At 59.4% G+C, this 24,006-nt stretch overlaps 1 protein-coding gene across 4 annotated transcripts in view; it reads left to right on the top strand.

The window, feature by feature from the left end:
- CCDC88B (coiled-coil domain containing 88B) overlaps positions 1-23,526 on the top strand; it is a 29,866-nt gene extending 6,340 nt beyond the window's left edge. For 3 of the 4 annotated variants that reach the window (XM_073351707.1, XM_073351703.1, XM_073351705.1), the window contains 22 exons: positions 465-548; positions 1,211-1,351; positions 1,653-1,795; positions 2,057-2,138; positions 2,235-2,393; positions 6,918-7,064; positions 8,809-8,947; positions 9,030-9,208; positions 9,839-9,979; positions 11,427-12,215; positions 12,488-12,612; positions 13,305-13,446; positions 13,552-13,695; positions 13,993-14,154; positions 16,309-16,586; positions 19,352-19,495; positions 19,698-19,884; positions 21,266-21,411; positions 21,572-21,667; positions 22,114-22,265; positions 22,558-22,836; positions 23,230-23,526. In XM_073351707.1, the coding sequence (XP_073207808.1) occupies positions 465-548; positions 1,211-1,351; positions 1,653-1,795; positions 2,057-2,138; positions 2,235-2,393; positions 6,918-7,064; positions 8,809-8,947; positions 9,030-9,208; positions 9,839-9,979; positions 11,427-12,215; positions 12,488-12,612; positions 13,305-13,446; positions 13,552-13,695; positions 13,993-14,154; positions 16,309-16,586; positions 19,352-19,495; positions 19,698-19,884; positions 21,266-21,411; positions 21,572-21,667; positions 22,114-22,265; positions 22,558-22,836; positions 23,230-23,282 (3,912 nt within the window). In that variant the 3' untranslated portion in view covers positions 23,283-23,526. The remainder of the gene's footprint in view (positions 1-464; positions 549-1,210; positions 1,352-1,652; positions 1,796-2,056; positions 2,139-2,234; positions 2,394-6,917; positions 7,065-8,808; positions 8,948-9,029; positions 9,209-9,838; positions 9,980-11,426; positions 12,216-12,487; positions 12,613-13,304; positions 13,447-13,551; positions 13,696-13,992; positions 14,155-16,308; positions 16,587-19,351; positions 19,496-19,697; positions 19,885-21,265; positions 21,412-21,571; positions 21,668-22,113; positions 22,266-22,557; positions 22,837-23,229) is intronic. The other variant, XM_073351704.1, reaches the window with a different exon arrangement.
- The last annotated feature ends 480 nt before the right edge of the window (positions 23,527-24,006 follow it).

Raw genomic sequence — 24,006 nt, 5'->3', positions numbered from 1 at the left:
CACCCGTCAACCTTCTCTTTGTTAAGCTGAATAGATTGAGCTCCTTGTGTCTCTCACTATGGCACGTTTACTAGTCTCTTAATCGTTCTCGTGGCTCTTCTGTGAGCCCTCTCCAGTTTTTTAACATCCTTCTGGAATTTTTAGCACCCAATCTTGAGGCAGGAGTCCAGTAGCGGTCGTAACCAGGGCATCCCGGGGTGAGGGGGAACGGTGGGGCTCAGGTCCATAGCAGCCCTCAGAGGTACCCTGAGAAAGAGAGAGAGACTGACAGATACTGACAGCTGTTTCTTTGTCACCCCACATCCCTCCACTCTCTGTGCCTCCTCCCCTTCCTTGAACTCCTCCCACTCTATGCTGCCTCTCCTCCCCTGCACCTCATCTCTCCACCCCCCCATGCACCCCATTCCCTGCTCATCCCCCTGCACCTCACCCCCTGTGCTGCCCCATACCCGCTCCCTCCACAGTGTGAGCGGAAGGCAGAGATCATTGAACGGATCCAGGGGCTGGACATTGAGACCCAGACTGCGCTGGCCAGTGCCATCCAGGAGGTAAGAACACCCACTGTGGGCATGACCTTTTCTTCTGATCCTTGTGGCTAGGTCCCCCCACCTGATCCCCAAGGGACAGTCACCAGGTGGCACCCCATCGGGCAGCACCAGGCTGCACTTTCCCAGATGCAGGGGCTTGAGGGATAATGGGGGAGCTATAGACAGGGAGGCTGTAGCACTTGGGCAAGGGGCTGGCCTTGGCAAGACTGCTGTGCGAAGAGCTGCTGTGTAAGGGCTGTGAGGTGTTGGCCTTTGAGAACTGTGGGAAGGGGAGGCCATGTGAGGACATGAGGAATGTGCCGGGGCAGACGTGTGATGGGAGGCCGTGTGAGGAGCTGACGTGCAAGGGGAGGCCATGTGAGGAGCTGGCATGTGAGGGGAGGATGTGTGAGGAGTTGGCGTGCGAGGGGAGGCCATGTTAGGAGCTGACATGCAAGGAGAGTCCATGTGAGGAGCTGGCGTGCAAGGGGAGGCCATGAGGCATATGCCGAGGCGGACATGTGAGGGGAGACCTGTGAGGGGAGGCTGTGTGAGGAGCTGGCATGTGAGGAGCTGATGTGCGAGGGAATGCTGTATGAGGAGCTGACGTGCGAGGGAAGGCCATGAGGCATGTGCCAGGGGCAGGCGTGCAGGGCTTGTGACATGTTGCTCTGGTGTTGCAGGTGACACAGGACCCAGGGGTGGTGCTGAGCCTACAGTGGGGGGCGCTGGCTGAGCTGCACCCCCTGGAGCTGACACGGGTCCTGCAGGATCTGTCCTCCCGGCTGCGGGGCCTGGTGCAGGAGCGGGATGCAAGTGCGGAGGTGAGGGGGGCCCTCAGGCATATTCCTGCCACTCCCAGCCCTCCCTGTGCTCCTCCCCCCACTGCAGCCATCCGCCTCTCTGTGGGTTTTCCCATCCACTGCTCCCTGGGTTCCCCTCACCCCCCCGAGGCTCTGATACCCCTTCCCCCTCATGCAGTCTCCTTGAGCTCTCCCCTTCCCTCTGCCCCCCTCAAATTCCCCTTGTGCTGCCTCCCACTCTCCCCTCCCCCTTCCACTGTTCCCTGGACATTTCCCACCCCCACCCATTCTTCCTACCCCATCTAACCCAGCTGTCTTGCAGAGGCTGTGGGAGCTGCAGCAGGAGCGAGAGTTGTCGTCCCCCCATGGCCCGCTGCCCCCCGAGGGGCCCTGGGACAATCGCCAGCACCTCAGGGTGCAACTGGCTGACGCCCGGGGCCAGGCTCGGCGCCTGCGGCAGGAACTGTGAGTTGGGGGAGGGCACTGATGGGGTGGTTCTGGGATGGGAGGGCAGTGGGTGTAGGTCCTAGGGGCATTAGGGGGCACAGAGGACAAGAGGAGGATCCTGAGATGGGGGGGTTCTAGTGAGAAGGGGTCCTCAAGGGGATTGGGAATAGGTGTGAGGGATGTACCTGGGGATCTCAGTGTGTGTGTGTGTGGGGAGGCCGTGGGGGTATCCCTGATGTACCCTCCTGGGGGCTCTGATCTCCTTTCCCCTCCACCCAGGGAGGAGAAGGCCGAGGAGCTGCTGGATCAGCACCAGGAGCTGCAGGAGCTGGAGGCTGAGCTGAGGAGGCTGCGACAGGAGGTACCAACACCCCCACCGCCCCAGTGCCCTGGGCCCTGACCCTGTTCTCCCCACCCTCAATGCCCCAGGCTCTAACCTAGCGCCTCTTCCCCCCAGCACCGGGCGGTGGCGGGGGAGGCGCGCCTGGCGGGCCTGTACCGGGATGAGCTGGATGCCATGCGGGAGAAGGCGGCCCGGGCTGAGCGCCTGCAGGGGGAGCTCTCGGCCCTGAGGGAGCGACTGCCTGCCTTGGAGCGGTGCCGGGGGAAGCTGGAGGTGAGGGGGCATGGGGTGGAGGAGGCACAGGGGATGTGGGGAGTGTCATGGATCCACAGGATCAGGGCTATGCCCCCAGCTTTGGAACAGTCTCTTGGAGGAACCCCACTCCACTCTCCCTTCAGGGCAGGCTGCCTGCTGAGACTGACCCTCTGGGGCTCCAGCCGCTCTGCCCCATGCTGTGAAGAGTCCAGCTGAGGCAGGCTCCTGGTGGAGACTTGCCCACTGTGAAGGGGTTAATGCAGTGACACCAAACCACACAGAGAAAGGAAAGTAATGCCTAGTGCCATGTGGTCAGCCCAGAGCCCAGCCAGGCTGCAGCCACGCTCTCTGACTTCCTCCTTAGTCAGTCCCAGGGGAGAGCACCCAGCCCGTCTCCCCCATCCCCCCAGTCCTCTGGGCACCAGCTGGGGTCTCTAGAAATCCAGAGTCACGAGTTTGTCTTGTCTCTCTGGCCCCTCTGTTGATTGGGTGAGTTTCAACCAGTTCTTTAACAGCTCTTCACAGGGAGGTGAGACACGCCCCTCATCACCATGTCTCTAGTTTGCCCTGAGAGCAAACTTAATCCCTCCCCCGCCAACCCTGGAACAGAGAGGGGAAATTGAGGCACACATAGGATTCATAAAAAATACTACAAAATTCCTAGTTTGTCACAAAGGCAGTGGGGGGCTCTGGGTTAGTGGGGGTGATAGTGAGGGGCTAGTGGGGACCAGTGGGGGAGGGGAATGGGGCAGTACTTCTTGTCAGGAGGAGTCGGGGGATGGAGGGCTGTAAGGGGCTCAGGAGGCCAGTGTGGGTTTCTCAGCAGGAGGAGTGGGGGAGGGAAACAGAGGGGATCTGTGTGACAGTTCTTCGGGTACCCAGGACTGTGAATCACCTTGTTACCCCCTGCCTCTAGCGAGAGGGAATCTTGCCCAGTTGGGTGTCAGCTCCCTACCCCCACCAGCCTGTCAGCCCCCACGCACTCTCCTCTGGGCTGTGCCTGTCTTTGCCTTGCAGGGTAACTATAGGTGCACCCCAGTCCTTCCTCTGTGATACCCCACCCGATGCTGGCTACTCACAGAAATCCCAGCTCCTCTGCCCCCAAAGGAGCAGTGCACCCCAGCTGACTAGTTTTACTTTAAATCACTGCTCCTGTAAACCTCACACTTATAATAAAACCCAGGTAGGTTTTGTTAAGCAAGAGCAGAGATCCCACCAGAAATGAGAGGGAAGGAAACAAATAGTTACAATACAAAACAAAATCATAAAATGCTCACCAACCCTTTCCTAGCTAAAGAAGTAGGTCTCCCCCCTGACCCCCATCCCTCCACCCCCCAAAAAGGTTCAGTCTGTTGCAGAGCTTGCTGGCTTCACAGGAACCAGGATCCAAACTTTCATGAGAAACACCCCAATCCATCAGATGTTTCCTCTGTGAATAGAAAAGGAGTACTTGTGGCACCTTAGAGACTAACAAATATATTTGAACATAAGCTTTCGTGAGCTACAACTCACTTCATCAGATGCATGTAGTGGAAAATACAGTGGGTAGATTTGATAGACACAGAGAACATGAAACAATGGGTGTTACCATACAGACTGTAACAAGAGTGATCAGGTAAGGTGAGCTATTACCAGCAGGAGAGCAGGGAGGGACGGGATGGGGACCTTTTGTAGTGATAATCAAGGTGGGCCATTTCCAGCAGTTGACAAGAACGTGTGAGGAACAGTAGAGGGGGAAATAAATATGGGGAAATAGTTTTACTTTGTGTAATGACACATCCACTCCCAGTCTTTATTCAAGCCTAAGTTAATTGTATCCAGTTTGCAAATTAATTCCAATTCAGCAGTCTCTTGTTGGAGTCTGGTTTTGAAGTTTTTTTGTTGAAGAATTGCCACTTTTAGGTCTGTAATCGAGTGACCAAAGAGATTGAAGTGTTCTCCAACTGGTTTTTGAATGTTATAATTCTTGACGTCTGATTTGTGTCCATTTATTCTTTTATGTAGAGACTGTCCAGTCTGGCCAATGTACATGGCAGAGGGGCATTGCTGGCACATGATGGCATATATCACGTTGGTAGATGCGCAGGTGAATGAGCTTCTGATAGTGTTGCTGATGTGATTAGATCCTATGATGGTGTCTCCTGAACAGATATGTGGACACAGTTGGCAATGGGCTTTGTTGCAAAGATAGGTTCCTGGGTTAGTGGTTTTGTTGTGTGGTGTGTGGTGAGTATTTGCTTCAGGTTGGGGGGCTGTCCGTAAGCAAGGACTGGCCTGTCTCCCAAGATCTGTGAGAGTGATGGGTCATCCTTCAGGATAGGTTGTAGATCCTTGATGATGCATTGGAGAGATTTTAGTTGGGGGCTGAAGGTGATGGCTAGTTCTGTTATTTTCTTTGTTGGGCCTGTCCTGTAGTAGGTAACTTCTGGGTACTCTTCTGGCTCTGGCAATCTGTTTTTTCACTTCAGCAGGTGGGTATTGTAGTTGTAAGAATGCTTGATAGAGATCTTGTAGGTGTTTGTCTCTGTCTGAGGGGTTGGAGGAAATGCGGTTGTATCGCAGAGCTTGGCTGTAGACGATGGATCGTGTGGTGTGGTCAGGGTGAAAGCTGGAAGCATGTAGGTAGGAATAGCGGTCAGTAGGTTTCCGGTATAGGGTGGTGTTTATGTGACCATTGTTTATTAGCACTGTAGTGTCCAGGAAGTGGATCTCTTGTGTGGACTGGACCAGGCTGAGGTTGATGGTGGGATGGAAATTGTTGAAATCATGGTGGAATTCCTCAAGGGTTTCTTTTCCATGGGTCCAGATGATGAAGATGTCATCAATATAGCGCAAGTAGAGTAGGGGTATTAGGGGACGAGAGCTGAGGAAGCGTTGTTCTAAGTCAGCCATAAAAATGTTGGCATACTGTGGGGCCATGAGGGTATTCATAGCAGTGCCGCTGATTTGAAGGTATACATTGTCCCCAAATGTGAAATAGTTATGGGTGAGGACAAAGTCACAAAGTTCAGCCACCAGGTTTGCTGTGACATTATCGGGGATACTGTTCCTGATGGCTTGTAGTCCATCTTTGTGTGGAATGTTGGTGTAGAGGGCTTCTACATCCATAGTGGCCGGGATGGTGTTTTCAGGAAGATCACCGATGGATTGTAGTTTCCTCAGGAAGTCAGTGGTGTCTCAAAGATAGCTGGGAGTGCTGGTAGCGTAGGGCCTGAGGAGGGAGTCTACATAGCCAGACAATCCTGCTGTCAGGGTGCCAATGCCTGAGATGATGGGGTGTCCAGGATTTCAAGGTTTATGGATCTTGGGTAGCAGATAGAATACCCCCAGTCGGAGTTGTAGGGGTGTGTCTGTGCGGATTTGTTCTTGTGCTTTTTCAGGGAGTTTCTTGAGCAGATGGTGTAGTTTCTTTTGGTAACCCTCAGTGGGATCAGAGGGTAATGGCTTGTAGAAAGTGGTGTTGGAGAGCTGCCTAGCAGCCTCTTGTTCATATTCCGACCTATTCATGATGACAACAGCACCTCCTTTGTCAGTCTTTTCGATTATGATGTCAGAGTTGTTTCTGAGGCTGTGGATGGCATTGTGTTCTGCACAGCTGAGGTTATGGGGCAAGTGATGCTGCTTTTCCAAAATTTCTGCCCGTGCACGTCGGCGGAAGCAATATATGTAGAAGTCCAGTCTGTTGTTTTGACCTTCAGGAGGAGTCCACCCAGAATCCTTCTTTTTGTAGTGTTGGTAGGAAGGTCTCTGTGGGTTAGTATGTTGTTCAGAGGTGTGTTGGAAATATTCCTTGAGTCAGAGACATCAAAAATAGGATTCTAGGTCATTATAGAACTGTATCATGTTCGTGGGGGTGGAGGGGCAGAAGGAGAGGCCCCGAGACAGGACAGATTCTTCTGCTGGGCTAAGAGTATAGTTGGATAGATTAACAATATTGCTGGGTGGGTTAAGGGAACCACTGTTGTGGACCCTTGTGGCATGTAGTAGTTTAGATAGTTTAGTGTCCTTTTTCTTTTGTAGAGAATCAAAGTGTGTGTTGTCTAGTTTTTGTAAAGTCCAACCACGAGGAAGTGTGTGTGGAAGGTTGTTTTTTTATGAGAGTATCCAGTTTTGAGAGCTCATTCTTAATCTTTCCCTGTTTGCTGTAGAGGATGTTGATTAGGTGGTTCTGCAGTTTCTTTGAGAGTGTGTGGCACAAGCTGTCAGCATGGTCTGTGTGGTATGTAGACTGTAAAGGATGGCTCCAGGGCACCTCTCCCTATTCTGTGTGATACTGAAACAGTCTTGTCTCTATTCCTAGATAGGGCCGTCCCTGCCTGTTGTAATGGTCTGTCTTTGCCTCCAAGTGGTTTCCGTTGTTTGCAGTTGGCTCTGATGGTTTTCTATTGCTAGACTTGGAGGAGCTGAGGGACGGAGGGGGACTGTGTGGTGGTCAGTGGGTCTCGGGGGGGGGGGGGGGGCTCTGATGGGGCCCTGTCCCTGACAGGAGGAGGTGTGGGCCAGGGGATCTCGGGAGCTCTGACCGGGCTCTCTCCCTGGCAGGAGGAGCGGGCCTTCTCCCAGGCCCTGCTGGACAGCAAGGCCCAGCTGGAGGGGCAGCTGGAATCTGCTCGTGCCCGAGCCCAGCACCTGTCCCAGTTCGAGAAGGAGAATCTACTGCTGCGGAGTCAGTTAGATCAAGTTGAGGAGGTGAGACCCCCAACGGGCCCCCTGCACCCTCTCCACAGTGCCCCTACGGTCCCCTGTGCACACAGCCTGTCCTGTTACCAGGCTAAATGCTCACTGCCCCTCGCTGGGCTTTCCCCAAGTGACCCCCACAGGTGCCAGCTGGGATCCCGTGATTCACCCCTCTCAGAGCAGCTCCTGGGGACAGCCACGGGTCAGCCAGCAGGTCTCTGTGTCTCAGTCAGGCCGTCAGCCTTGTCCCTGGCAGTCTGGCCGGCCTCTCCCAGCTCACCCAAACCTCTCCCTGCTCTAGAGACTTGTCAGGGGGGAGGTCAGGGCTCCTTTGACACCAGGCTTAGCCTTGGGAAGAGGAACACTCCCTGGGCCAGCCGAGGGAACTGGTCCCCATTGCCATTGTTCCCATCACTCCTTTGAAGCTGGTACCTGAGAGGCTCTTTTCTGTGGCTCAGTTTGCCCTGCGCTGCTCTGTTCTAGCTCTGTGCACTCGGGCAGGCAGCAAGACTCAAGAGAAACCCAGTGACCCAGAGCCCTCCGAATAAAGGCTACAGACCTTTTCCCCAGTCTGTCACACACCCCGTGGCACCCCTGCTGGGAGAGGCTGGGCTGGAGTAGCAGGGACCTTCCCCCACAAGCAGTGCTCCTGCCCTGCTCTTTACAGCACCTGCTGCTGGGAGAAGCCGGGCTGGAGTAGCTCTCCCCACAGCTAGTGCTCCTGACCCTCCCTATGGTGCCCCTTGTAGGACTCTCTCAGAAGTGTAGGGCAGCCCCTATGTTAACAGTCTCTGTGTCATGGATTCACAGGGTCTGGTCTATGTCCCAGCCTTTATCCTGTCTCCTGGGGTTACCCCTCTATTGTGCTGGACCCCAGGGATCTATACTGTTCTGCTGGGGCAGGCCTGTGGCCTCCATGACTCCAAAACTGGGCCTTTGGGCTCCAGCTACCCCTGTGTCCCTCCGTGGCTCCCTGCAGCGAGTCCAGCTGAGCTGTCCTCCTGCAAGAGACTTTTCCCCCATCAGGGCGCAATGCTCCTTAGGCTTGGCCTCCACTGAAAAGCTAACTCGACCCAGCAGCGTGGCTCAGGGCACCCCCTGAGAGACGCAGTGAAGCTGAGCTAACTCCTAGCGTAGACAGGAGAATTCTTTTGCTGACCTAGCTACCACCTCTTGGGGAGGTGAATTAACTAATGGGATGGGAGAGTCCCTCCGCTCGCTCGGCAGGGTCCGCTCTGAAGCGCTGCAGCTGTGCCACTGAAATGTGTCAAGTGTGGACAAGGCCTCAGTCAGCAACGGCAGCAACACCAGGCGACTGGTTCAAAACCTTTGTTCATCACCTGGTCAGAAGTCTTGGGGTTAGCGTGAGAGAGGCCGGCTCCGGGCAGAGTTCCTGCTTTGCTGGGCCCCGGCCCCTGCTTCCCCTGAGCTCCGTCCGCCCTCTCCCTGTCCTCTTTGTCTGCCAGGGCCAGGGGCGCCGCCATGTGGCTGTGAACCCCGCTCTTCCTCACCCTGCTTCCCGACACCTCTTGTCTTTGCTCTCCGACACAGCCCTGCCACGTTCCCTCAGCTGCCTCTGCAGCCTGGAGTCTGCTGATGCAGCCCAGCCTGGACCCAGACCCTCGTGCCTCCTGTTCCGTGCCAGGAGAAGCATTGTAGCCCCTCTGCAACCAGTGGGCAACAGTACCAAGGCTGAGGGGGAGACGTAATAAGGCTATTACAGAAAACTCCCGCATGGGTCTCTCTCTGCCCCCAGGAGCAGGAGCGGGAGCGTCAGCGGCTGGAGGAGCTGCAGCAGGAGAAGGTGTTGCTGGAGGGGGAGCTGAGGCAGAATCTGGGGGTGCCCCAGCACCTGTCCTGGGAAGAGGAGCAGGAGCCCAGTGAGGCTCCCAATGGTGAGTGCCTCCTTCTCCCCTTTCCCCCAGGCCCCCCAGCTGTCCCCTCCCGGCTCATTGATGTGACACTGTCTCCCCCCAGACCCTGCTGAGACTCCCAAGTCCCTGAGCTACGAGGTGACCGAGGTGACATCCAGCCGCCTACTAGCGCTGGAGCGGGAGAACCAGGAGCTGCGCCGGAGGCTGCAGGAGGCACTAGAGGCCCCGGGAGAACCCAGGAGTCCGGGCCTTGAGCAGAAGAATAAGGCCCTCAGCAAAGAGGTGAGGGAGATGGGGCTCCTAGAAGAGAATCCAAGGCCCTGTCTGTCCCACCTCTCAGCCAGCCAGTCCCCTGGCCCTGGGGCTGGATTGGAGCTGGCATCCCCCAGAAGGGAAAGACCCTGTGTCCCATTCCTTAACCAGGGGCTATCTGGTGAGGAGTCGAGTATGTGTCGGGGGGGTGTCTCCATGTTGTTTTTTGGGGATAGGAAGGGTTGTGTGTGCGGGGGAAGGCTGTATGTGGGGATTTGAAGGGTGGGATCTCTCTGTGGGGAAGCCTTGTGGAGGGGTCTGTGTGTTGGGGAAGGATAGAGAAGGGGAGTCTGCTGGGTTTTAGTGGAAGGGTGGTCTCTGGGGGGGGCTGTGTGTTGGAGAGGGTGGAGGAAGAGGCATCTGTGGAGGAGGCTGTGGTGCGGGGGACGGGGATAGGTTGTTTCTGTGGGGGAGTGATGGGAGATGGTGTGTTTCTGTGGAGGGGTCAGTGGAAGGGGGAGGGGTGCCTCGGCGGGGGGGGTGTCTGTGTGTTGGGGTACAGGGAGAGAGGGTGTCTCCATGGGAGGTGTCTGTGGGGTGAGGAGAGGGCTGTCTCCATACCGGCCCAGTCCTCCCTCAACCTCCAGTTGCCTGGCACAGGTGCAGCAGCTGGGGGCAGAGCTGGAAGCCCAGCGGGCCCGGAGCTGCCAGGAGCGGGAGGAGCTGAGTGCCGCCCTGCTGGGGGAGAAGGAGCAGCTGGAGCGGGAGCTGCGCAGCTTGCAGGAGCAGCGGCACTGCCAGGTGGGGCACGGTGCCCGGCGGGGAGGGCAGGGCATGGTGTGCAAGGGATTGTCATTTGGGGCAGTAGAGGGGCGCTGCAGGGAAGGCAACAGGCCCTGGCGTGCCCCTAGCGTGGTGCCCCCACATGGCTGCAGGCAGCATGAAGGGGTCAGTCCCATTGCCTGGTGCCTGAGTGGCTGGAGGAGTGGGTGGGCAGGGTGGGAATCCCGTCACCCTGCTGCCAGCCTGTCTCCCATTAGAGGAGACCAATGCCATGGCAGAGCACGGGGACAGGGGATTGGCTGCAGGTTGTCACAGATTGACAGGGCTGTTACACCCCAGCCTTTACGCAGTCTCCCAGCAGTGCCAGTGACCCCTTTAGTGCACCAGACCCCAGAGCAGCCATGCAGCCTCAGCAACTCCGGGTCTGGGCCTTTGGGTGCCAGCCCCCCTGCTCCGCCCGTGAGTTCCCCCCACCAGTGCACCTGCGACCAGACTGCCATGGAGACTCTTCCTTCTCCGGGAGTGACACGCCCAGAGAGGATCTGCAACGAGGTCGGGCAGCCTGGCCAGGTCAAGGAAGCATTGATTAGTCACCTGGGATCCAGCATCGCAGGGTCCTCAGGCCGGCCTGGGAGCCCAGGCTTCTGCCAGAGCCCATGTTAGTGGGAGCCAGGACCCCAGCATGTCCTGCTGTCCTGAGACCCAGCTTTGCTCTCTGCCCCTTCAGGGAACTGTGACACTGCAGTCATGGGGGGGTGATTGCTGCTTGTGCAGACCTAGTGGAGCTAGCTTCAATCTGGCTGGCTTGGACCCCAGAGCAGTGAAGCTGCAGGAGCATGGGCTAGCGCCTGAGTAATGACCAAGGTTTCAGGCAGATGTGGGCAGTTGTCTGGTCTGGAAGCAGAGAACACCAGCCATGCCTCGCCCCCTTTCCCCTCAGGAATAGCAACACCAAGCCTGTGGGAGCAGAGTCCTACACAGGGATCATAACCCTATTACCAAAACTGCCCTTCTTTGGGTGGGGCTGGCTCATATGGCTTAGGCCAGGAGGACACAATGGTAGGCAGGAGGCTCAAAGGCAGCCTGGACCCCTGGGATCAGCCTGGGGCAGGGCCCTCCTCTTGAGTTCCCACCACAAGGGGCAGGAGGCACCCTGGGCTGGTGGAGGCAATAGAGGGCATCCCTCAGTACATCCAGTTGCTATGCTATTGCTGGAGGCGGGCTAGGGCACAGGGCAGCTTGGGGGGCAGTGAATCCTGCTGAATTGTCCCTGGTACCAATGCCAGGTTTGTCTCTGTCCAGATCAGATGCAATCCTGCGTCATGTCTGGGGGCAGCATTTATGTGGGGGGTTGATTCCTGCCTTCCTAGGCATTGGGCAAGGGAACCAAGGGGGGCTCAGGCACGTGGCTGTGGATTTGGGAATCTAGGGTGCCCCTGACCAGCTCTGTTCCCCTTCCCCCCAGCAGGAGTCTCTGCAGAGCCAGGGGGACCCAGGCGCCTGGGCCCAGGAGCAGCAGGAGGCACTGGCAGAGAGTGGGCGCCGGCTGTGCCAGGTAGAGGAGCAGGCATCCAGCCTGCAGGAGGCCTTGCGCCGGCTGGAGGCCACTCACGCCAAGGCCCTGGAGGGGCTGACGGCCTCCCAGGAGGCCCGGGGGCGCCTGGAGCAGGAGTTGCTGAGGCTGCGGCAGGAGCTGGAGCAGCAGCGCCTGGAGGCCCTGCTTCTGGGGCAGCTGGAGGCCGAGGCCCAGGCGCTGGAGAAGGAGCGGGAGGCGTTGCGGGCAGAGTTGAGCCAAGCCGAGCGGGAGCTGGTGGAGACCCGGGGCTATCTGGAGGCGGAGCGGCAGCGGGCTGGGCGCCAGGCTGAACAGGCGCGGGAGGCCGCGGAGGAGTTACGGGCGTCCGAGCGCGAGCTGGGCACCCTGCAGCGCGGGCTGGAGCAACACAAGGCGGCCCTGACCCAGCTGGAGGGCGAGCGAGGGGCGCTGGAGGCGGTGCTGAGCCAGGCCGAGAGAGAGCGCCGGGCACTGGACAAGGAGACCCGGCGTCTGCGGGCCCAGACCCAGGCCCAAGAGGAAGCACTGGCAGAACAGGGCCGCCGGGCCGCCCAGCTGGAGGCCCAGAGCCGGCTGCAGGCGCTGGAGTTGGGCGGGCTGAGAGAGAGAGTGCAGCGGCTGCGGGAGCTGGAGCAGGAGAGCAAGGGGCTGCGCGAGCAGCTGGCAGCTGAGCGCAAGGCCGCAGCCGCTCTGCGGGAGGTGATGGGGGCATCAGGGGCAGGGAGCGCCAGGGCTGTAAGGAGCGGGAGTGGGAGTGGGGGGAGCTCCTGGCTACTCCCCCCTGGCCTCTCCCAGCAGGGGGCGCTGTGGGGAGCAGGGCTGTGGGGGGCACCCTGCAGGTGACAGTGGGGGACAGGGAATGGCGATGGAAGCCCACCCCAGTGGTCAGGGTCCTGGTTGGGGTAGTGGAGGCAGGAAGGGGGGGCCATGGGTGCCCCACTCAGTGCTCAGAGTTTTGCTTGTTCCTGCAGGAGCTGCTGGGCGAGAAGGTGAAGGGGCAGGAGCGGGAGGCTGACCTGGTGCGGCTGCGGGAGCAGCTGGAGTGGAGGGAGGAGGAGCAGCGCCTCCTGGAGGAGCAGCAGGGCACCCAGCAGAGGTAGGCATCTGCAGGAGGCCCATACCCACACTTGGGATCTTGGGAGACGAGACACAAGATGGTTGGGGGGCAGGGATCTTGGGGGGATGGAGGGGGTGGGGGAATAGGTGTCTTGGGGGGATAGACAGGTGAGGTTTGGGGGATAAGGGTCTGGGGGGCTGGGTGGAGGGATTATGGGGAGAGGGCTGTATAGGGGGCAGGGGATCTAGACAGGGGGACGGGGGGCAGCGATCTCAGGGAGGGGGTGGCTGGTCATGGGGGCTAGGAGGCAAGGATTTCAGGGAGGGGGAGGCTGGTCATGGGGGAGGCTGCGGGGCAGGGATCTCAGGGAGGGGGCGACTGGTAGTGGGGCGTGGGGGGCAGGGATCTCAGGGATGGGGTGGCTAGTCATGGGGGCTGGGGGGCAGGGATCTCGGGGAGGGGGCGGCTGGTCATGGGGGAGCTAGAGGGCAGAGATCTGGGGAGGGGGAGGCTGGTTGTGTGGGTTGGGGGGCAGGGATCTTGGGGGGGGGGCAGCTGGTCGTGGGGCAGGGATCTTGGGGAGGGGGCAGCTGGTCGTGTGGGAGCTGGGGGGCAGGGATCCTGGGGAGGGGACAGCTGGTCATGGGGGAGCTGGGGGGCAGGGATCTCAGGGAGGGGCTGGCGCAGTTTCCAGGGGCTCCTGGGTGTAATGTGCCCCCCTCTCGTCCTAGCCAATACCAGAGCTTGGAGCAGCGGCTGGAGTCGTCCTTCAGGGAGATGCTGGCTCTGAAGGAGGAGAAGATCGGCGCCCTCCGCAGCCGGGTGGAGGAACTGCTCGCCCTCAATCAGCACCTGGGGAAAGAGCTGTGCCAGGTGAGACACCACCCCCAGCGCCCTCTGCTGGGAGAGGCCGGGGCTGCAGTAGTCATGAGCTCCCTCCTGCTCCCTTTCATCCCCTCCCTTGTTCTCTATGTCCAGGTGAAGAGCAGCCCTGGGGCCCACCCACCCGAGGCTCTGGGGGCCGTGGAGCAGGGCCAGGGGGACCCCGAGCCGACGCTGGGGCTTCGGGCTGAGTTGGAGAGTGACACCCTGAGCAAGCATCTCATCGAGGTGGAGCGCAGCGTAAGTCCAGCACAGGGGGTGTTTTGGGGGGCCTTTCCTTTGGGATGGGGGCTGGAATCTGGTGCTCTCTGGTTCCCTCTGCATTTGGGGTGAGGCAGGGAAGGGGGCTGAGATGGGAGGCCCCTCAGGGAGGCTGGGCAGGGCCGGGAGATGGAGGGAAGGGACTGTGCCCCTTGATAGACTCCGTGGGGCTACAGATTCCTGTCCCCTCCCCTTAGCAGGGGCAGAGATTGTGGGGCTGGAGGCCCCTGAGGGGAGCTGGGGACCGCCCATCACTTGCTGATGCTTCCCTCACAGAACGCGGCGCTGCTGGCAGAGAAAGAGGCTCTGATGGGGCGGCTGGGGCAGCTGGAGTCGCAGCTGGGTGCCCTTCAGGGGGAGCTGCTGAGCCTGCAGGGGCAGAGCGGAGGCCTGCGGGAGGAGACTGGGCGGCTGCAGGCCCAGTGTGGGGCCCTCCAGGTGAGACAGCCCGTCTGAACCTCCCAACCCCACGTTGTCCCTCTCACAGAGCCCAGTGTGGGGCCCTCCATTGAGTCAGAGTTTAAGGCCAGAAGGGACCCCCAGAACATCTAGTCTGACAAGTCATCCCAAATAAACCCAACCAGAGCCCTCAGGAGCCCTGCCTGTTGTGAGCCCCAGACAGAGAACAGGGGAGGCTGAGGGACCCCCAGTACCCTGCACTGGCAGGGAATCGCTTCAATGAGCCATGCCCAGCTGATCCCAGCAGGCGACCCACGCCCCATGCTGCATGGGGAGGTGAAAACATCCCAAGGTCCCTGCCAATCTGACCTGGGGGAAATTCCTTCACACCCCCCAGTCTGGTGATCAGTTGGACCCTGAGCATCTGGGCAAGACCCACCAGCCAGGCAGCTAGATAAAAGCTTCTCTGGACCAGCTCAGAGCCTGGCCCACCCTGCCTGGTGTCCCGTCTCAACTTGCGGCAGATCTCAGATATTTCAGAGGATAATGAAAAAAACAAACCAACCCAGAATTACTTTTGGTGAAAAAAACCCTTCCTGACCCTGCAGGTGCCCAGCTGAAGCCCTGAAGCATAATTAGGAACATAAGACATAAACCAGGAGTGACCCGCAGGGCTGCCGAGCCCTGCCCTCCTCCGCCATAAACAACCCCATCGTGTAATCCCACTCACAAATGTCTCAAGTTCTGTCTTAAGACTAGCTGGGTGTTTTGCCCCCCACAATTCCTCTGAGGAGGCTGTTCTAGAACCTCCTCCTCTGATGGGTAGAAACCTTCTCATTGCCAGCCTCTGGGTATGGCTGTGCCACAGGCTATCCTAGCATAGCTCTGCCAGCAGCCTCCGAGGGCAGACTCAGCCTGCATTGACAGCAGGGGCTTTCTGTCGGAATAGGAACATCGCCTCCCCGAACGACGGGAGCTGTGTCAATGGAAGCCCTCTTCTGTCCCCAGAGCTGTCTGCACTGGGGGGAGGAAGGGAGGTGTCACATCTGACTGATGTTGATAGAACTTTTCTGTGTAGACCAGGCCTCCTTTGATTCCTGGCCAGTTTGTCCCCATTTGTTGTTGTGCCAATATTCTCCTTTAGCTTCAGTAGCTTTTCTCCCTCCCTGGGGTTAAACCCACCTGGTGTATTTATAGAGAGCAACCAGATCCCCTCTCAGCCTTCGCCTGGCCAGGCTAAACAGGCTGAGCTCGCTCAGACTCCTCTCGTAAGATCAGTTCTCCGCTCCCCTGATCAGCCTGAGAGCCCTTCTCTGCACCGGGCCGGTTTGGATCCCTTGTTCCTGAACACAGGTGACAAGAACTGCACACGGTGTTCCCGCTGAGCTCTTCCCAGTGCCCCACCCAGGGGCATTAATGCTTCCCTATCGCCCCTGGAAATCCCTCACCGGATCCAGCCTAGGATTGCATTGGCCTTTTTTGTGGCTCATGGCATCCTGCGATCAACCCATACCCTAGGGCTTCTCTTGCCTTCTGTTGCTTTCAGGAGATGAGCCCCCAGTCTAGAGGAAATATTAGACCCTAGTGGCATGACCTTGCATTTTACACAATTTCATCCCATGTCTGTCACTCTGGCCCCCAAGGTTTATCAAGTTCTTTCTGTGTAATATTTCGCTCCTCTGTATGGCCGATGGCTCCCAACTCTGTTGTCCTCAGCAGACTTCGTTCACACCCGTCTTTTGGGCTAAGGTCATTAATGAAAATATTAAACGGGATCGGGATCAGGCCCAAGATTGATCCTTGATTCCCTGGCAATTTCCCTCCTGTCTGCAGCTCAGCCTTCTGTACAGCCTCTCATCTTCTCTCCTTTAGCCAGGTCCCTGGGGAGACATCGGCCCTCTGAATTCCCCTGTCCCCCACTCCCCTTACCCCCAGATCCAGTGTGGGCCCTCCAGGTAAGATACTAACCCTCTAAACGCCACTGCCCCACAAGCAGGCCCAGTGTGGAGCCCCCAGGTGAGACACTGCGCCCCCTGGATGCCCCTTGCTCCCCCAAGCCCTCCTGCCCCAACCCCAGATCCAGTGCGGGACCCTCCAGGTGAGATATTGGCTCCCCCTCCCTCTCTCGCTCCCCTGCATGGTCTCTTTTGTCCTTCCCCACCCCGTGTCTCTCATTGCCCCCTCCCCTGGCAGGTGGAGCAAGCGGCGCTGCGCTCCCAGAAGGCAGCCCTGGAGGCCCGGGCGTCGGAGCTGCGGGAGCGACTGGCAGGGCTGGAGGCTGAGGGGCGGGCGGCCCGGCAGGAGAGGGATGAGTGGCGCGGGCGCCACGAAGGGCTGGTGCGCAACCATGACAAGCTGGCGCTGCTGCACGAGCGCCAGGGTGCTGAGCTGGAGGGGCTGCTGGGCAAGCAGGCCGGCCTCAAGGGGGCCCTGCGGGCACTGGAGCAGGAGCACCGAGAGCTGCAGGACAGGTAACTGGAAGGGGCTGGGGGGCACCAGGCCAGGGAACCCCCAGGGCAGGAGTTGGGGGCACATGGCTGTGACAGGCCAGGTAACCCCAGGGGCAAGGGGAGCTGCAGGGCCAGAAAAGCCTGGGGAGGCGCGGCTGAGAGTGCACAAGGAGGCAGCAGGCCACTTAACCCTACGGGAGGCGTCTCAGATCTCTGGGGGGCCTGGACCCTCAGCCTATCTACAGCCCCTCTGGGAGGTTCTGTTATGTGCCAGATCCTGGGCTTAGCATTTCACCAGGCCGAGTCCACAGCTCGACATGCCCAGGGCTGGGGCTCCTGGCTCCAGCACCCCTCTGGCTCTCCAGCCAGTCCCACTAAGTTCTTGTCAGCAAGTTAAGGAAGTATGGGCTGGATGAATGCACTATTAGGTGGGTAGAAAGCTGGCTAGATTGTCGGGCTCAACAGGTAGCGATCAATGGCTCCATGTCTAGTTGGCAGCCGGTATCAAGTGGAGTGCCCCAAGGGTCGGTCCTGGGGCCGGTTTTGTTCAATATCTTCATAAATGATCTGGAGGATGGTGTGGATTGCACTCTCAGCAAATTTGCGGATGATACTAAACTGGGAGGACTGGTAGATACGCTGGAGGGGAGGGATAGGATACAGAAGGACCTAGACAAATTGGAGGATTGGGCCAAAAGAAATCTGATGAGATTCAATAAGGATAAGTGCAGGGTCCTGCACTTAGGACGGAAGAATCCAATGCACCGCTACAGACTAGGGCCGAATGGCTCGGCAGCAGTTCTGCGGAAAAGGACCTAGGGGTGACAGTGGACGAGAAGCTGGATATGAGTCAGCAGTGTGCCCTTGTTGCCAAGAAGGCCAATGGCATTTTGGGATGTATAAGTAGGGGCATAGCGAGCAGATCGAGGGACGTGATCGTTCCCCTCTATTCGACATTGGTGAGGCCTCATCTGGAGTACTGTGTCCAGTTTTGGGCCCCACACTACAAGAAGGATGTGGATAAATTGGAGAGAGTCCAGCGAAGGGCAACAAAAATGATTAGGGGTCTAGAACACATGACTTATGAGGAGAGGCTGAGGGAGCTGGGATTGTTTAGTTTGCAGAAGAGAAGAATGAGGGGGGATTTGATAGCTGCTTTCAACTACCTGAAAGGGGGTTCCAAAGAGGATGGCTCTAGACTGTTCTCAATGGTAGCAGATGACAGAACGAGGAGTAATGGTCTCAAGTTGCAGTGGGGGAGGTTTAGATTGGATATTAGGAAAAAACTTTTTCACTAGGAGGATGGTGAAACACTGGAATGCGTTACCTAGGGAGGTGGTAGAATCTCCTTCCTTAGAGGTTTTTAAGGTCAGGCTTGACAAAGCCCTGGCTGGGATGATTTAACTGGGAATTGGTCCTGCTTCGAGCAGGGGGTTGGACTAGATGACCTTCTGGGGTCCCTTCCAACCCTGATATTCTATGATTCTATGAGTTCAGAGGAGCTTTACTCTGCCAGGGAGCCAGGCACCCGGGGGGGATATGCAGCGACCCAGCTCAGCCTGTTACAAGCAAGGTTTATTAATCCCCTGGAATCCAGCATTACAGAGCCCCTGGTAGGATGGGGAAGCCCAGCTTAACCCAGAGAGCCCCGGAACAGCCTGGCTGGGCCCTCCCCTCTCAGCACGGGGAGGACTTGCTCGGGCGGATTAGCTGCTGAGACGTACTGGTGACTGCACTGATCGCAGATCTCTGCGACTGGGGGTGAAGTACGGAACTGTCAGGGGAGCTCCGCAGGGGTCCCCCACCGAACGCCAAAGGGGCTGGGAGCCCATCCAGGAGGTTTGGACTCGGGCTGCTCTACACTTAAAAATGAGATCGACCCAACTGCTAGGAAAAGTTCAGGTCTGTGAAAAATGTCATGCCCTGAGCACTGGAGTTAGGTCGCCCCCACCCCCGGCATAGACACGGCAAGTCAATGGAAGAAAGTTTCCGTTGGCCTAGCTACCGCCTCTTGGCGAGCTGGATTAATGACAGCATCGAAAAACCCTTCTGTGGATGTAGGAAGTACCACAGCCCAGCACTGCAACAGCACAGCTGGAGTGTAGACGTGGCCTGAGCGAGGTCGGCCTGGTTAACCCCCTCTGCAGATGCAGCGGGGCTGAGAGAAGAAGTCTGTCGCTACCACCTCTTGAGGGGTGGACGTACTGCAGCGATGGAAACCCCCTTCCCAACTCCCGGTGTGCTCCCAGCTGGAGTGTGCAGCCTGCCCTGGCTCGTGGCGGTCCCCATTGCTTCTCTGGGGCCCTCCGGGTATCTGGGTCGATTACATCCGCTTTTGGATCACGTACCTGGCTTAGCCCAGACAGGCCTCGGTGGCTCACAACTGTCCCTTCTCCCTCTGCCTTAAAGAACTGGCCACTCACTAGGCGGGAAGGTTTGAATACCAAGTCAGTGGGGAAACCGAGTCACTCATGTGTCATACAACTCTAACAGTAATTCCTACATTTGTCACGGCAGGTAACCCTGGAAGAGGAATTGGGGGGCACAATGGGGGTGGCAAGCCAGTTAACCCCCACGGGGATGGGGCCCGGGGAGCTGCAGGGCAGGTGACTGCAGGGTGTCATGGGGGGCATCCTGTGGGGGTAAGCGAATGTGGGGGCAGCAGGGCAGGTGACTGTGGAGGGGACACCGGGCAGGGCTGCAAGGCAGGTAACCATGGTGGAGTAGCAGGGGTTAGTGAGGCAACCTCCTGGGGGGGTCTCTCACCCCTTTCTCTCCCCCTCCAGGCAGAGCCATCTGGTGGCACAGCAGGCCGGGCTGGAGCAGCGGGAGACAGCCCTGCGGGGGGAGCGGGAGCGGCTGGAGGGGGCTGAGCGGGAACACCGGCAGCTGGGGGAACAGCACGCCCGGCTGCAGGACGAGTATGCACGGTAACCACGGGGGGGACCGGGATATGGGAGACAGGGGAGGCCTGCACGTTGGGGTGGGGGGGTCCCTAGCATATGGGGGACTGGGACGTGGGGGGAGTGGGAAGTCTGTGGGTTGTGGGGGGAGCGGGAGATGGGGGCCAGCATTGGGGGCAGTGCGTGGGCTTCCCCTCGGAGTGCCCCACTGACCCCTCGCCCTGCGCAGGGTGCAGGCGGTGCTGGCAGCGGCCGAGCGAGCGCAGGAAGAGCAGCAAGGGGAGCTGCGGGGCCTGCGGGGCCGGCTGACGGGACTGCAGCTGGAGCAGGCGCGGCTGGAGGCTGAGGGCACCGCCCTGCGGGAGCAGAACCACCAGCTGGAGGTGGCGCTGGGCCGGCTCGGAGACCAGTGTGAGGTGCGCAACCCCCAAGCCTGCCTGCGGTACCCCCGCTCCCCAGCCTGAACCCCCCACTGTAGGCCCCCCCAGAAACCAGAGCGAGGTGTGCAGCCCCCAACCCTGCCCGCGGTATCCCTGCCCCCCTCATGGCATCCCTACTGGGGAGCAGAGTGAGGTGTAGAACCCACTACCCCCAATTCCACCCCTGGTACCTCCCAGCCCCATTCCGCCAGCCTGAACCCCACCATTGTATCCTACCCAGAGACTAGTGCAAGATGTGCAGCCCCTGACCTCCCCCAACCCCATCCCCCAGTCTGACCCCACCAAGAACACACACACTGCCCGATACCTTTCTCTTCCCAGCCCAGCTTTCCCCCACTACGCCCCCCGTTGGAGACCAGTGCAGACCCCCTGATACCGCCAGACCTCTACCCCGGTAGCCACCTGCCACAGATCCACAGCCCCGGCGCTCTGAAACAGTCTCTGGGAGGACCCCTTCAGTGTGTCAGCTCCTGAGGGTCACACTCTCACTAGGGCAGGGCTCTTGGCTTCACCACCTCCTGGGGCCAAACCTTGGAGCCTTCAGCACCCCTGGGTCACGCTGCAAGCTCCCTTCAGCAAGTCCACCTGAACTGGGCACCTGAGGGAGACTTACACACCCGAAGGGAGCAGCGAACCCCCGACCTCCTTAACCTGGAGTCCCTCAGCCAGCGCGTCACAGCAGGAGGGTTTATTAGGTGCGTGGAACACAGCCTAGAAAGTCCTTCGTTAACACAAAGAACGGAAAGTTACAACCAAGACCTTCTGGGACTGTCCAAAGCCCTCTGCCCCCCCTCTTTAGTCACAATCACCCACACTTAACAACCCCACCTGGCCCCTCCCCAGTCCTTTGTCCTCTTTCCTGGCAATCACTGTCATCTGGCCCTCCTTAGTCCTCCTTCCTTCAGCTGGTCACACCTGCTGGCTTCCTAAGGGGGGGGGGGGCATCCATGGTCGTTAGTCGCCAGGTGCCAAATGTCCAGCTAATTGGACTGGCCTTTGTCTGCTGGGACTCTCCATGGGCATTGGGCCCAGACCCCAGGCATCAGACACGCCTATATCTCTGGGTCTCTGCAAGGAGTAAACCATCTTTTCCTTCCATCTAGTTAACCAGGCACCACATAGGGGAAACTGAGGCATGCACACTATTCATCCCAATGATTGTGAAAAATTCGCACTCCATCACACCACCCACAGCCCAGCTCCCCCTGCTCCAAGCAAACAATGGGAGCTGGTCCTCCATTGAACCCCCTGATCAGAGAGTGCTTTCCCCATTCTGCACCTCCAGCCCCCACTCCCTCTGTGAGGGGGAGCCCAGAGGGGCATGGCCTGTCCTATTCATAACTCTGCTGCCCCCCAGCTCCTGGCCCAGCTGAAGGGGAACCAGGAGGAGGAGAACCGACACCTGCTGCAGGAGATCCAGAAACTGAGCCAGGAGAACCGCACCCTGCTGGAGCGCAGCATGGAGAGCCGGGAGCAGTATCACTCGGAGCAGCGCCAACACCTGTGAGTGCCCTCCTTGGGCCAGCGCGGGAGGTGTGCAGGGAGGGGGCAGATTGGTGAGGCTGGCTGGGGGTGTCGGGGGCACAGGGCAGTCCGGCTGTGGAGTACAGCGGGCAGGGAGGTCACCCCCAGATTCAGATGCTGTCCTGTGCTCACCCCCCAGGGATAAGCTGAACGAGCTGCGCCGGGAGAAACAGAAGCTGGTGGAGAAGATAATGGACCAGTACCGAGTACTGGAGCCAGCGCTGCCCAAGAGCAAGTGAGTGTGTCCACCCCCCAGGGCTGGCCCCAGCCACGGACCCCGCAGGGGCCAGCCCTGGCCAAGGGAATCTCCTAGGGCTAGCCACGGACCCTCCAGCTGCCATGGACTTCCACACCTGCCCCCTCGCCTGGGAACCTTCTCTGCCACCCTGGGCCCCCCATCCCCTGAAACAGACTGAGCCACCAACCCTCCAAAGCTGGCCCCAGCCAGGGCCCCCCCCCCTTTTTCCTCAAACTAGGGATATACCTCCCAGAGCCTAGGACTCCCCCCCGCCCCCCAGGGCCAGCCTGAGCCAGGGACCCTCCCTGACAGTTGACCTGAGTGCCCCTGCATGGGTCAGTGTTGGGGGGGTGGAATCTCCCAGGATGCGTGTGGGGGACTGGCCTAGGCCCCCCAGCTCCTGCCCGTAAGCATGAGACCCTCCCGCTTCCTCCACCCTGCAGGAAGAGCAGCAACTGGATCGCGGACAAGATGAAGAAGCTGATGAAGCCGCGGCGCGAGCCCTCGCGGGAACAGCAGCGCCCCCTGGCTGAGGGGGCCAATAGCATTGAGAACCTGCCGGGACTTGGACAGGATGGACGCGCACCTGATGGGGGTGAGTGTCCAGGACCCTCCACCTCGTGGGGTGTGGGGAGGAGAGATCAGGACAGGGGATGGGACCCAGGCATCCACGACGGCCATGCAGTGCTTGCAGCCCTCGGGATGAGAAGAGATTGGGACAGGGGATGGGACCCAGGCATCCGGGATGGCCCCTCAGTGCTCCCAGCCCCTAGGGATGGGGGAAAACCAGGCCAGGGATGGGACCCAGGCATCTGGGATGGCAGTGCAAGGTGCTCCCACGCAGGACTCACCATCCCCTGCCCCACTAAGCCCAGCTTTGCCCACAGACTCCAGCGCCCCTGCTTCACCTGTGCCCCTGCGCAAGGCCAGCAGCATGCTGAGCCTGCCCGACACCCAGAGGCTGAACCTGCGGCTAAATCGGCGCAAGCTGAGCTCCCGCGTCCTGGTCAGCGAGTCCTTCGGGCCTGGGGACGCCACCCCCCGGCAGCGCTTCCGCCAGCGCCAGCGCCCCCTTGCCTTCCTGGGGGGCTCCCGCGAGGAGGCCGCTGTCTCCTGGGAGGCCCAGGAGGGGCAGAGACTCCCCAGTGCTGGCAGTGAGGAGAGAGGTGAGGTGTCATCCCCGGATGTGGGGATACAGAGAGAGATTGTGGGGGCAGGGACTGGGGAAGACTTTACTCCAGATATCGGGTGTTGTCCCTAAGTTATGGGGGCATCCCCCCAGATGGGGGCAGGGACTGGGGGGCATCATCTTTGGATAAGAGGGGACATTGGGGGTGTCACCCCCAGATGGGGGCAGGGACTGGTTGGGGGTGTCACTCCCAGAGAGAGAGATTCTCCCCCAACAACCAGAAGAGAGGCGGGAGGAAGAGTGGGGGTCAGGGAGGGGATCTCCTCTGGAGTGCGGGGGGGGTCCAGTTGGAGCACGGCAGGGGATCCAGAGAGCTGAGATCGACTGGGGGCTTGGGGCAGGTGTAACTGGGGGTCCTGTCTCTGCCCAGGGCTACTGCAAGGGAAGGAGAAGGCACCGCTCTCGCCCCAGCTCAGTCAGTGAGCCCAGCACAGCCCCGCCTGGATGGCAGCGACGCAGGGAACTGAACCAGGAAGGGGTCTTGCTACAGCCCCAGCTCCCAGGATCCTCCTGCAACATGCCAGGGGCACAGAGAATTGGCTCTGCCTCCCCACCCCCCATCTCAGCCTCTTATCCCTTCCACCCCACAGGGACTCCTGCCCTGACACTGGCTCAGGATTTGTATTGTTTTTCTATAATTTATTAGAAATAAAATGTATTATTTATCGTCCCATCTGCTGCTGTCATTCCACCCCACCCCACATCATGCCAGCTCCCACCCCTTCACTCGCCCCCATGCCCCCTCCATTTCCTGCCCTTGCCCCTCCCCACCGCCTTGCCCATTCTCCCCCGCCTCCCCCCAGGCACTGATGGGAGAGAAGGGGTTTCCTCCCAGCCCTCCCCCACATCGCTCTTGCGCCACCAGTTCCTTCCGCTCTCATGGTTACACCACTTTCACAACCACAGTCCAGGAGCCCTTTCTGCCCCCTTCAGCTCTGCCCTCCCCCCCGCTCTGCACCACCTCCCCACTGCACCTCCTGCTCTGCACCACCTCCCCACTGCATCCTCCCACACCGCCACTGCACCCGCGCTCTGCACCACCTCCCCTCTGCACCACCTCCCCACTGCATCCTCCCACACCCCCACTGCACCCCCGCTCTGCACCACCTCCCCACTGCATCCTCCCACACCCCCACTGCACCCCCGC

Source organism: Lepidochelys kempii, chromosome 7 (genome assembly GCF_965140265.1).
Source record: "Lepidochelys kempii isolate rLepKem1 chromosome 7, rLepKem1.hap2, whole genome shotgun sequence".
NCBI lineage: Eukaryota > Metazoa > Chordata > Testudines > Cheloniidae > Lepidochelys > Lepidochelys kempii.
The sequence above is the reverse complement of the archived record's forward strand: the minus strand, read 5'-3'. Positions and strand labels throughout refer to the sequence as shown.